This window comes from Halyomorpha halys, unplaced genomic scaffold (genome assembly GCF_000696795.3).
Source record: "Halyomorpha halys isolate HHAL.00 unplaced genomic scaffold, Hhal_1.1 Scaffold775.1, whole genome shotgun sequence".
In the NCBI taxonomy this organism is placed as follows: domain Eukaryota; kingdom Metazoa; phylum Arthropoda; class Insecta; order Hemiptera; family Pentatomidae; genus Halyomorpha; species Halyomorpha halys.
In genome coordinates, this window is record NW_027116424.1 from 213588 (window position 1) to 227088 (window position 13501).

Below are 13501 nucleotides of genomic sequence, written 5' to 3' on the forward strand. Positions count from 1 at the left end.
CTCCTTCTCTCCCTCTCCCTCTCTCCCTCCTTACTTTTACCTAATTACCCATATTAAAGTTATTGTTAATACTTTGTTTTAATGGGAACTATTGTTATGACCAACAGTTAGCAGTGCACAAAGGAAGGGTTTGGGACAAAGAAATCAAATTTGAACCAGTGTTGCCTTTCGGTTCTTACGAACGTGTTGGAAATGCCAGAATCAGACTTTGGAAACCATTGAATGATGATCATAAAAATACAACATTAAAAAATGACCATAAAAGGTAATGTATATTTTAATAAATCTCTTATTTTTTCAATACTGATTTATATGTAAATATATATGAGTCTATGGAGACAAAAATAGTTTAATCCACAACGTTAATTCGACTGACATTGAATCACATTTTGACTAGCAGCATATTCATTTGAACAGTCCGAGTGCTTCAATCCATCAGAATATTTAAAATATACAAGACAATAGGTTTGCAAAGGTGTCAAACACCTTTTGCATTGTGCAATGGGTGCATTATATGCAAAAGAAATGTCAGTATTGGAGTTATCAAGAGTTTGTGAGTTAGGCTACTTTTACTCTCATAGCTTCGAGTATCTTCACCTTGAAGGTACACGACACATTTCCCTAACTGTAAAAAACAGCAGTCTGAACAGATGTTTCCTTAGAATAAATTTGTGCTTAGTGTTCACTTAAAACCATCAGTGCTCAATTGATATACCTGTATCTTCCCACTAGGTCTTCCCTCACAATCAGTATATAGTAAATATTCTATATTTACTATAGTCTTCAAGATCTTTTCGCGAAGAAGGAGAAATATTCTTTCACAATTGATATATAATATGTATATATCCTTCTCTCTAGGTCTTTCTGAGTTATTGGTACATAATAAATACTCCTAATAAATATTGGTATATAGTAAGAATTGTAACATGACATAAAAAATTGTGAAAAAATCAAAGGGTTTGTAAACAGGGTGACTAGATGTAATTTATGAAATGGAGGAAATTTTTTTTAAAATAAGGAGAACATTTGTAAAAGAAGTAGGACAAATGCAAAACCCAATATAATTAAGAGTCCTTAAGGCTTTTATTAATATGCATTTATGTATTTATTTTGCTTATATATGAACAAATATTTATCAAAATTGAAAAAAGTATTAGTCATATAAAAGTATTGTTATCAATAAAAATATATGCCTAAATTAATTCTGTAATCATATTATAAATTATATTTGGAATAATAAATATTTTTACTTTTATGTAAACAAACATTTATTAAAATTGATAAAATAAATAGTCAGCTAAAAAAATATATTTACAAAGATATATATCTAGATTAATTTACTTATATTTTTAATCATAGTATAAATTATATTTGGAATAAATAATAAATTAAATTTCTCATAAAGCTTCTGATTTGATGATATTGTTCTCATAATTTATCAGAAGAAACTCTGCCCTCTCATTTACATGAAATTATATTTCATTAACAATATTCCTTAGAAAGTTTCAATTTTCAGTTGGTTTCGATCATTGTGGTACTGTATGCTAACATGGAAAAACACATTTTCCATGTTGAAGTTAGTGTTGAAAGAAGGGACGTGATGGCCACGCGTGTTGGAGCGCAGGGCCCAGTGCGCTTGGTTCAGAACTTCATGGGTTCAATTCCCATCTGGGGCAGTTAAACATTCATTTTTCGGCAGCCGCAAAGAATGAATATTGACACTCCAACCTTGGTTAGTACACAACAGTAACCTGGCTAGCCGTCAGGGGTTGGCAAAAAGGACCACTAGGCCCACTTGCTGGACTTGTTCCCCCCACCAAATACCAGTACCAGTACCAGTAGTGTAGGACGAAGCAAGGAATAATTCACTATTTTTTTATAAGTTTTGAAAAGCTATCCACTCTTTTTATTTAGTGAAAAATTCCAGCCATTTTATGTATAGCAGTTGTAAAAAAAAATAGCCTTGAGCAACAATCAAGTTTTCAAGCATTAAAATTGGTCAAATAACTTGTCATCTGGTGCATGAGCTCTTCTTTTTTGAAGCTGGCATTAATTTATTCAATTCGTCCATTCACGATAACTAGATTCAAAGAGATGACTGTAAGTATTTTATTTTTCTAATTCATATAGTAGTTGATTTCACAAATGCCGGGAGGATAATAGGACACATCTTCCAAAACCGTGACATCTCAACAACGTGACAGTATTTGTAAATTATTTGCCCAGCAAACAAAGTAAGAAGAGAATTTTGATAAATGGTGAGTAACCTTTTGTAGGAAATGCTTTATATACATGGTTTCTACAAGAACGGAACAACCCATATGTGTGTAATAAATGCTTCACTTATTGGATACCTTGCTATAATTGTAAATTTTATGATTTTTTGATGACCAAACATACCCAAGTCCTATACACACATTAAAAAAATTTAATAATGTTCAAGAGAGTTATTGCTTAAGTGCTTTATTGGTATCAAACCCTCCGCTCCCGCCCTCCATGGTACCCTTACTTATCTGACTTTTCAAACAGACAGTTTTAGCGAGTAGGTTGGTCGATGTACGACATGTAACAATCTCACAAGAGGAGATTGTAACACTAAAAAAAAGGCAATCACTTTTGAAATATTAGCTTAAAACAGGAAGGAGAAACTTTAAGATAGAGCAATATTTAAAAAGCACCTGAAATTGAAAAATGGCATTGGATACCTTGCTATAATTGTAAATTTTATGATTTTTTGATGACTAAACATACCCAAGTCCTATACATACATTAAGAAAATTTAATAATGTTCAAGAATGCTTTATTGCTTAAGAAAATACACTTAAGGTGCTATATTGCTTAAGAAAATACACTTAAGGTGCTTTATTGTGTAACTGTGCTACAAACATACTATGAACCTTGAAAACATCTAAACAAAAATTGTATAGTTATAAAAGAAAAGAAAATTATAGAAAAATTTGAAGATGTGGCATTCCACATCATTGATCATTATCAAGAGTGTTGTGTAAAAGAAAGTTTGCACAATAATTTGCTATTATCCTTCTAATTTAATTTGTACTTGTTTAGTATTTTAATAAAATAAATAAGATATACCTTTAGTTGAAATAGGTAGCAAATAAAAGTGAACTGTTTAATGTGATATATGGAAAAAAATTTTAATAGGTAAAAAGAAAAAGAGTGGACAGTATAACATTGTTGTTTATTGATATTCAAGAATATATATATGAAATGAAAATTAGTTAAGATAAAAGATTAAATATGTATAAATAATAAAAATATAATATGTAATGTACATAATATTAAATACCATACCTATCATTAGAGGAAATATACATACATATATTAATTTATCAGAAATTTACGTAACCCCAAAATCCGGTTTTAGACGTTATGAAACAAAATGCATTTCACCCTCTTCCGATGACCTTTTATTATCATTTCCGGGGAAAATAAAACAAAAACAAATTGACATTAGTCAGATCTTTGACGGCCTGTCTACCGAATAATTAAAGAAATAGTGAAGGTGCGTTCTGGGACCTCAGATACCCAGCAATGATGATCATATTAAGAACTGGTTGAGATTATTCTAAGGTGAGGCCCCTGCTTGAAACCGAAACCTGATTTTTCACTACTGATAATTGTATTCACCAATAATATACAAAAAAAATTATGTCTGCTGTATAATAATTAGAAGTATTTGAAAACAAACTCAAAGTCGAAAGATGCTAATTTGGCAATTCTCATCAGATGACCATTACTCGCTAATCCCATAAACATATATATAAAGCGTCACCTTGTGCTGCCGCCATACAGTTCCTGCCACATTAGAACTTTGGGCTCCCTCTCCAAAGATCCAAGTATATTGTACACAACCACCTCAACAATAATTATTAATGATTGACAATCAAATGGATTATAGTTCCATTTCAAATTCCACAAGAGTTCTGGCATTAAAAAAAACCCATGAATATCTTCTTTTACAAAATAAAACACTAAACAAGTTACATACTGAATTAGTAACGTCATTGAAGAAAGACATATGACTTTAAAGTGTACATCATGCAGTGTAAACTACTGAAATATAAATGTAACATGAGTTCAACTGAATATAGCATAGTTTAAATAAATGATACAAAAAAGCATTGATAGATGTTATATTAATAGATATTAAATGAGACATTGACCGAGAATGATTTGAAATAACAATGTATATAAAATTCAACTGTAAATTGGAAATAATTAAACTATATCGAGGATATGATGGAACATAACCGCATATTATGAAACATAATAAATAAACAAAATAATCTTCCATAAATTACAAATTATCCACACACAGAGGGGAATAAATATACAAAGGAGCTATAAATGAAGATGGAAGCATAAAAATATTGCAGAACATTTCCTTTATCTCTTGTAGCTGAAAGAGTATCCTCATATGAAATGTTTAAGGTATTCTTTATGAGTGAAAATAAATTCCACAAGCATCCAATACAATTTCATAATGAAAATATGCGTGTTTATTAGAAAACTGGGGAAACAGATACGAAGTAATGATATTTTAATACTAGAAGACTCGACAATTTGCTATCGCTAGATCTCAGGATGAGTATAGATTAAATTAACACTCTTGAAAGTGTTATATAAATTGTTGTATTTAGTTAAAATTAAACAATTACATATACATTATTATTATTATTTGGTAACATAAATTGAAGCAGCTTATACAATAAGTAACCAAACAGAGTTTTTTGTTTATTACATTTTGCAGGCTATATTGATAATTTTGTTCATTTTACAACCAACCATAACGAAACCATAGGTTCCTGTTATCACTTTATCTAATAGTGATACACAAGAACCCTGAGTCCTGAATATACATGATGAAATAATAATTCTTGAAAACAATTATAGATAAAGTACAAATTCACAAAATTATTGGTTGGTTCTTATTGTGTATGTAGGTTAAATTGAAATTATTATTTTATTTACTTTGAGTTCATTATAATGCTCTTGAATGCAAAATGTTTTTGGGAAATTTCAATTGCCATATATATAAACAAATTCGTCATTCTACCTATGAATATGTTACAAATAATTGTACTTCATAAAATCCTGGATTCAGTCTTTTTTCAACCTGGGCTTATAATTCTCATTCATTGTAATGGTATTCTCAAACACAGTCATTTATAAGCACTTCATACATCAAGAATAAAATGGGGCACACCCTGTAAATTTTATTGTCTAGAGTTTAAATGTTTTTACTTGCAAGATCCCATGTTTGGGAACAGTATTGAGACAATTCGAACTGACTGAGCTATCAAAGTGCAGTAAAATAATTTTTAGAAGTAAAAAAAATGTTGTTATCCGGCTTTAGCCCCTTGAGGACTATTAAAAACAAATTTTTAAAATAATGAAAAAATGAATTTTTTCTTCTCCAAATGTTTGCCATACATGAGCCTTGATTTGTATTATAAAATCATAAAAATAACAATTTCTTCAACAAATCTACACAAATCAATTTAAGAGCAATTTACAGCCCTACAAGTGACACCAAATGGCACAAACCGATTGTAATGGAACAAATTAGACTGGAGATAAAAATGAAATGTTTGAAAAGTTTTTCTTCATTTGAAACTAATATTTTGCCTTTATAAGGGCATTAAGTCTAAATAGTATTTATATGGATTGGAAGACCAAACATTCAGCTTTCCAACAGTTGTAGTAACATAGGATTTGGATAAAATATAGAAAAGTTATGCACGATTAAAAAAAAAAAGGGCAATCCTTTCCCGCCGCACCGCCCTGCTAAACCACAGGAGAGCGACGGGCCTATATCACTTTTGAAATATTAACTTAAAATGGGAAGGAGAGACTTTAAGATACAACAATATTTAAAAAGCGCCTGAAATTGAAAAACGGCATCAAACCCTCCACTCCCGCCCTCCATGGTAGCTTGACTTTTCAAACAGACAGTTATAGCGAGTAGGTTGGTCGATGTACAACATGTAACAATCTCACAAGAGGTGATTGTAACACTAAAAAAAAGGCAATCACTTTTGAAATATTAGCTTAAAACAGGAAGGAGAAACTTTAAGACCTGAAATTGAAAAATGGCATTGGATACCTTGCTATAATTGTAAATTTTATGATTTTTTGACTAAACATACCCAAGTCCTATACATACATTAAAAAAATTTAATAATGTTCAAGAATGCTTTATTGCTTAAGAAAATACACTTAAGGTGCTTTATTGCTTAAGAAAATACACTTAAGGTGCTTTATTGTGTAACCATGCTACAATTATACTATGAACCTTAAAACATCTAAACAAAAATTGTATAGTTATAAAAGAAAAGAAAATTATAGAAAAATTTGAAGATGTGGCATTCCACATCAATTATCATTATCAAGAGTGTTGTGTAAAAGAAAGTTTGCTATTATCCTTCTAATTTACTTTGTACTTGTTTAGTATTTTAATAAAATATTATATGAGCTATGGTCACTGTCAGGAGAATCCTCCAAATAGATCAAGGTGAACATTTTTAATTTCTTTGAAAATGGTATTTGGATGTTTCAGACAATGCTAAAAACTAATATTATTTGCTTTTTCAAAAAAAAAAAAGAAATGTTGACCTACTTTACAGAAATGCTCATTATGTTTTTAAATTTTTAATAAATAAAAAAATGATTTAATAAAATCAGAAATTTTTTTTCCTATTCTTTAGAAAGAGGCAAATCGCAAAAAATTCTTAAATTTTTTAATAACTTTTTTTACTTGAAAAATTGGTAATCCAATAATCGTAAAACAAAATGATTTAGACAAAAAAATTACATTAGGAATTTAAAAAAAAAAGTAAAAAACTTAATGACTTTCTGTAAAAAAAACTTTTATAATGTATTATCCGCTATATTATGAACAATGAACTTCAAGAGAAAAAACTCCAAATAAATCAAGTTCGAAAATTCCTAATTTGTAATTTCTTTGAAAAATGGTATTTATGGGTTTCAGACGACACTCAAAACGAATATGATTTTCTTTTCCCTAAAAAAGATTTTGTTGGCCTACTTTACTTAATCCCTAACTAGATTTTTATAATTTATAGTAAATATAAAATTATTTAATGCAATCAATAATATTTTTTCTTATTCTTCAGACAGAAAAAATTCGATAGATACATAAAAACCTTGGAAAAAATGTCAATTTTATGAACTAGGCACCAATAATGTTTAATTGTGTTCATAACATTTTTTTTTACCAGAGAAATTGAGAATTCCGGTAGCTTTAAACCTTCCCCATGAGGAAAAACATTAAAAAAAATTCCGTTCTTACCCCATCAAAACTCAGTACACCCCTTAAATTACAAATATTAGAAAAATGGCAGGCCAAGTGGGATGAAAGCTCTCCCAGTAAATTAAAAGAAATAAAATGATCAGTAAAACCATGGTCGACATCCTACCGCAGCAGCCGCAGGGAGGAGGTTGCTCTGGCCCGCTTGAGAATAGGTCATACTCTCCTCACACACTCTCACCTGATTAGAAAACTGCCACCTCCAAAGTGCAAATATTGTCAGTCCATTCTTACGATTAGACATATTTTTGAAGAGTGTACTCACTATTTACCAACAATAAACAGGATACGACTGACCCCAAATTTATCCGAAACTCTGGCAGATGAGGAAGCTAAAATTACACGAGTATTTGAATTTTTAAAAGCACATCGCCTTCTTTATAAATTATAACTCTTCTTCGATTTTTATATTTTTTATTTATTTTTTTTTTTTAATTATTTTTCTATTTTTTATTTATGTATTTATTTTTTTTTTTTTTTTTTTACTTTTATCATGCCATAGGCGTTGATGACCAGAGTTTTTTTTTTTTTTTTTTTACTTTTATCATGCCATAGGCGTTGATGACCAGAGGGTTTTACGCCTTTAAGCAACAAACAACAACATTAAAAAAAAAAAAAGGAAGTAAATTGGTCCAGTAGTTCAAAAGATTATTATAGACAAACATTCGAAGCATTCTCTTTTATATAAATAGATACATTACTTGCCAGAATATAAATTATTGGTCTTTAATAAATAAAATATAAAATTTTTACAGGAAACATCAAAAACAATCGACAGTATCAAAAACCAGAGGAAGAGCCGAAATCAGCAATACATCAAAAAAGGTAGTGCCTAGACGTCTCATAACTCTGAATCACCAGCCTAGAACGATTGGAAAAAGATCAGATGTAAAATTAATGGGCTATTCTTCAACAAACAAAAAAGTATATAAAACTATAAATGATACAGCAGAGGGAGAGAACAAATTATTTAAAACACACTTTTCTTCTGACTATTATGAAGAATCTAACATTCAGACACAATTCATACGAGGATCAGATACTTTAAAATATGTTGTAGATAATCTGATTGTGTCAGAACCAACTCATGATACCATTTTCCCCAATAACTTAATTGAATATCCTAAAGATAATGAAGGAGAAAATATTGCATTTAAATCACATTTTTCACCTGAGTATTCAAAGAAAAATGAAGAATATACCAAAAATCAATTTATAACTTTATCGGAAGTCATGAAAAACATTCCAGAAGAATTGATGAAATCTGATTTAAATAATATATCAAATAGTGGGAATACTTTTCCTAATGCTGTGATGGAATTCCAGAATAATGATGAAGAAGAAAATAAATTATTTGAATCAAATTCTTCATCAGACAATAAAAACCAAAACAAAGAATATGCCAGCAATCAATTTTTAACTAAATCAAAGAGTTTAAAAAACATTCCCAATTTAAATGAAATATTACACAATGAGTGCATTCTTCCTGATGTAATTGAATTCCCAACAGATAATGTCATAATTTTTCCTAATACATCACAATACATTGATTCACTTTCTACCGCATTTATTTCACTAGAAAATTTAATATTAACAAGTCAGTCTGATGAATTTTACAAAAACATTAGGAAACATTGGACTGTGGATAGTTCAAAAGTATTAATGACACCCTCAAAAGAAAGTATCAACTCGGGTCATTCTACCACCTCAATCAGATGTGATTTAATGAACGTAGATGAAAATGACAATACCGAAGAATCAACACATAAAGATTTTATACAATTACTAGATGCTATAGATGGTAATTTAAATGATATAATTAAAGATCATCAGTTTCCAGAGCAAACAATATTAAAATTGCAAGAAGAAGGCGATGGTAAGCTAGATGATTTAAGAAAAGATCATCAGTTTCTGGATCAAACAACCAAAAGAGTACAAAGTGGCATAAATAGTAATTTAAACGATGAACAGTTTTCAAATAGTACATATATCAAGTTCATAGTTCTAAAAAAATCACGAGAAAATCAAGCGACCATATTAGATAGCTCAGAAGAAATTGAAAACAACATTTTTACCAGAAATAAAATTTCTCAAGACTTTAAAAACTTGATGAATAATTCTGTATCGGGAGTATGCAGCACAGACAAAAAATTGTTAGTAGAGGAAAATGAAATAGACGATGTGTTCAGTTTGAAAATGTATTCAATGGCTGATGTTTTACATGATGACCTCTTAAAACAATATGATGCGATAAATTTTGATACTAAAGTTCAGCTCTCAAAAGTTTCTCAGGAACCGAACAAACCAATTTATGAGAACGGGAATTTTACTTTTCCTAAGTTGATGGAAGATCAAACAACTATGGATTCACCTAATAATGAAACCATTCAAGCTACTGACGAGAACATTCAAAATGTATGTAGAAGAGAATCTAAGTTTGAAATACCTTTAGAGAATATTGAAGATGAAAAAAACGTTGTTTCACCATCTGTATCAATAAATACTGGTAAAAATTTTAAAGCTCTTTCAGAAGGTACAAATTCACTTGAAACAAGCATGAGTAAGGTGAAAACATTTTATTTTGGGGAACCGATAAAGCATGATTTGGAACTTGCTCCAGGAGGAACATCTGGAAAAGCCACCGGGAATGATACTAAAAAAACAATGGGAAGAAATCAAAATGGTTCTTCTTCGAGAAACGATGCCAAAAATAATTTCACAATGAAGTCAAAAGAACCTAAAAATATAAATGATGAGTTACAATATCACTTAGCATCTAAAAGTAATCACAATATCATAGACATAGACTCGAAATATTCTGAAGTTACAAAACGTACCAATGAAATCATTTATAATATTATAACAGCTAAAACATATGAAGAACTGCAACAACTAATCAAACCAAAACGAAAATATACCGAAACGGAAAACATTGAAAAAAATGACATAGAAGAAGTCTTAATTACAAACTGTCTTGACTCTGAAAAGTTAGTTGATGATAAGGAACAAAAACGGTTAAATAACAAACACAACACCCATGATATCAATTATAGTGGCTATAAGAAAAATAATATGAAGAAGTTTGAAAAAGAAGAATCACATATAGGTAAACAAAATAAAAAAAATACATCTTCTAATAGCAGCTTTGATTATTCATTGAACAACTCATCATCCATTTCAAATCCATTGTGCAACATTAAAGATGAAAGAGAGATGTCTGAAAAGTTTAGGATCATCAGTAAAGAAAAAGAAAATTCGAGTCTAATTATGAACTTAAAAATAAAAAAGGTTCAACAAACTCAGTTGCAACAAGGTTCTCCTACCTGTAGTGGTTCATCTGAGGATAAGGCAACTCAAGCAAAGGACAAAAATACTGAAGATACAAACTTATATTTCACAAACTATATAGTAAAATCTCCTTACATCACACCACGTTCCGAGCAGAACATGATAGTAAAGATTGACAAGAGGAAAGATAAAATCTTCAGTTGCTTTAGAAAACTCAATTTTTGGTCTAAAAGAAAATCAGCGACTTCATTTAGTAACTTCAGTAATAAAAGTATCAAAAGCAATGCTAAAAAAAATTGAATTTAAGTAGTGCAACGGGAAGCAATCATTTACATAATAAGATGATACCGCGCAATCTTATTGTGAAAAAACTAACACTTAAAAATTAAAAATCTGGTCAGGGAGGTCACTTATTTAAATATATATATGGAATTCATAAAATGAGATTATACAATGGACTTCTGACTTGTTTATTTTTTTTAAAAGGGAGACATTCTCACTTAAGATATAAATAATGCAATGAAAGTAATTAAAACAAGACATGATTTTTAAGCTGTTTAAGAAAGAGAGATAGACAGAGATTAAAAAAATAACACAAACTATTAACTAATAAATAATAATTTATATATCAAAATTATTAACCTAACTGAATATGGAGGAGATGGATGGGGGTGTGGTCAAAGAGGAACAAAAATAGTTTTCAACTATCTATTTTCCAACATTTCGCCACACTTTGCTGGGCTTCTTCAGGGCTAAAAAAGATACAAAACAACAAAAAATCTGTTGACTGTGTAAGGTGATAAGAGGACAATAGAGAAAATTATGTAAATATATAAGTGAAAAATTACAATAAAAAAGAAAAAAATAAGATGTATAACAATTATTGTAGAGGTCAGAGTTGCGGTCAAAGGAGAAACAAAAATAGTTTACAACTATTTATTTTCCGACGTTTCGCCCCACTTTGTAGGGCTTCATAAGGACTAAAAAGATAAGTTGTTGTTAAGTAAAATCTGTTTCATAGGTAGTATGTGGTCTGGTGGTATTGAGGGTCAAAAAGAGAAAAGGATCGGTAGATAAGGTTTTTAGCAACATTGATTCTTTGGTGAAAAGGATCTTCAGAAAAATTGTTAGAGAGTGTCGGTACAGGTAGGTCTGGTATACCAATCAGTGGATAAGTCTGCTTAGGCGCGGGCAGAGAATGATTTTTCCTGGATGCAGGAAGTCCTCATGATCTTTTGTCAAGCTCACAAGGATATACATCTTGAAAATGAGTCACCCAAGAAGAATAAGGGACTCTTTGTTTTGTATCGCGAGTGTATGAGATGAGTGAAAACTTTTTGAGGACAAATGCTTTGTTAACAGTCAGTATTTGTTTGCTGAAAGATTGTTTACAGTGTCAGTTTGTTGAGAAAGAAGACAAAGAAAACCTTCAATCATCAAAAATTGTATAAATTGGTTAGTGTTAAGCAACATACACTTTTAAGTAAATTTTTAAAGGTGTTATTAAAGATAACTGTTCTGATTGCCTAGAAACCCGTCCTGAGATTGAGAGTCTAAAATGTTATAAAATTAAAAAAACCTCCTACTATCTATTTAATATTAAAGATTTAAATTTGAACCGAAGCTATACTTAAGATACGAGAATTAAGTCAAAACTATCAAAACTCCTTTATATGTATTTTAAAATAATTTCTAAATATTACAATATCTATGTATAATAAGTAATGTGTTTATTTTTAACCTTAGATTCAATATTAGAAGCTGGTCTGGGTTATAGTAACGAACACAAAGAAGAGAAGCTTATTTTATCTGTGCCAATGTTTCGGAATAAATTTCAGGCCTTGATGAAGGCTTAAAACAAACAAACGAAAAATGACAAGAAATCGAGAAGATAACAAATAATAATTTCAGAAAGTAACTTATAATATTGGAAAAGTAAAAATCTATACAAGAAGATAACAAATAATAATTTCAGAAAGTAACTTATAATATTGGAAAAGTAAAAATCTATACAAGAAGATAACAAATAATAATTTCAGAAAGTAACTTATAATATTGGAAAAGTAAAAATCTATACAAGAAGATAACAAATATTGAAAATGTTAGAAAATGAAAAAATAATGAACATGGAGAAAAAAAAAAATTAAAAATTAACAGTGCTCTATGTAAATCATGATTATTTACATTGAACATTATTGTTGCATTCAATTTGTACTGTGTAGTTATATTTGGACTTTTGTCCTATTTTAATAAAGGTGGTACCACTGTTGTGATAAAAAATTATTGTTTGAATGTGCAAAAATAAAGATTAAGGTAATGTTAACAGATAATCAAGGAAATTAACCAAGATTGAAAATTTAGGTAAATTCATAGTTTTGTTTTTAATTATTGTTAAGAAAATATTGCTCTTGTTGTTTATATTTGATAAAACCAATTTAATACAAAAAGTAATAATGAATTCTGTTGTAAAAAAAAATAAATAAAATAATAAATTAGTAAGGAGACGCCTTTCTATAAATGAACCAATATCAAATTTTGTTTTCCAAATACTGTTTATTCAAACCTAAATAAAGAGAAAATGAACAAATTTAATTTTTAGTATAATTTTTTTAGCTTTTTTGATAAAATAAAATTATTAGAAATCAGTGCTCATGTAAATAAATAAATAAATAATGACTAATAATGTTTTATTATGTTTATTTCTTTATTTAAATGAACACTTTTTTTTATCAATTATTTTGAATAATTCTTACCTCTACAATATAATATTTTATCTTCTATTGGTATCAACTACTGTTTACTTAATTTATTGTTATGTATATTTTCAAGTTTGTTTGTTATTATTTTATTTTTATTGTTCTC

The 13501-nt window shown here is 29.1% G+C and overlaps 1 protein-coding gene across 2 annotated transcripts in view; it reads left to right on the top strand.

Annotated features, from left to right (window-relative positions):
* LOC106686077 (uncharacterized protein PF3D7_1120600) overlaps positions 1-12741 on the top strand; it is a 14306-nt gene extending 1565 nt beyond the window's left edge. Inside the window, exons 2-4 of one of the 2 annotated variants that reach the window (XM_014429197.2) lie at positions 108-265; positions 8107-10457; positions 12386-12741. In XM_014429197.2, coding sequence (XP_014284683.1) covers positions 108-265; positions 8107-10457; positions 12386-12495 — 2619 coding nt within the window. In that variant the 3' untranslated portion in view covers positions 12496-12741. Of the gene's footprint in view, positions 1-107; positions 266-8106; positions 11105-12385 lie in introns of those variants that run through there. The other variant, XM_014429196.2, reaches the window with a different exon arrangement.
* The last annotated feature ends 760 nt before the right edge of the window (positions 12742-13501 follow it).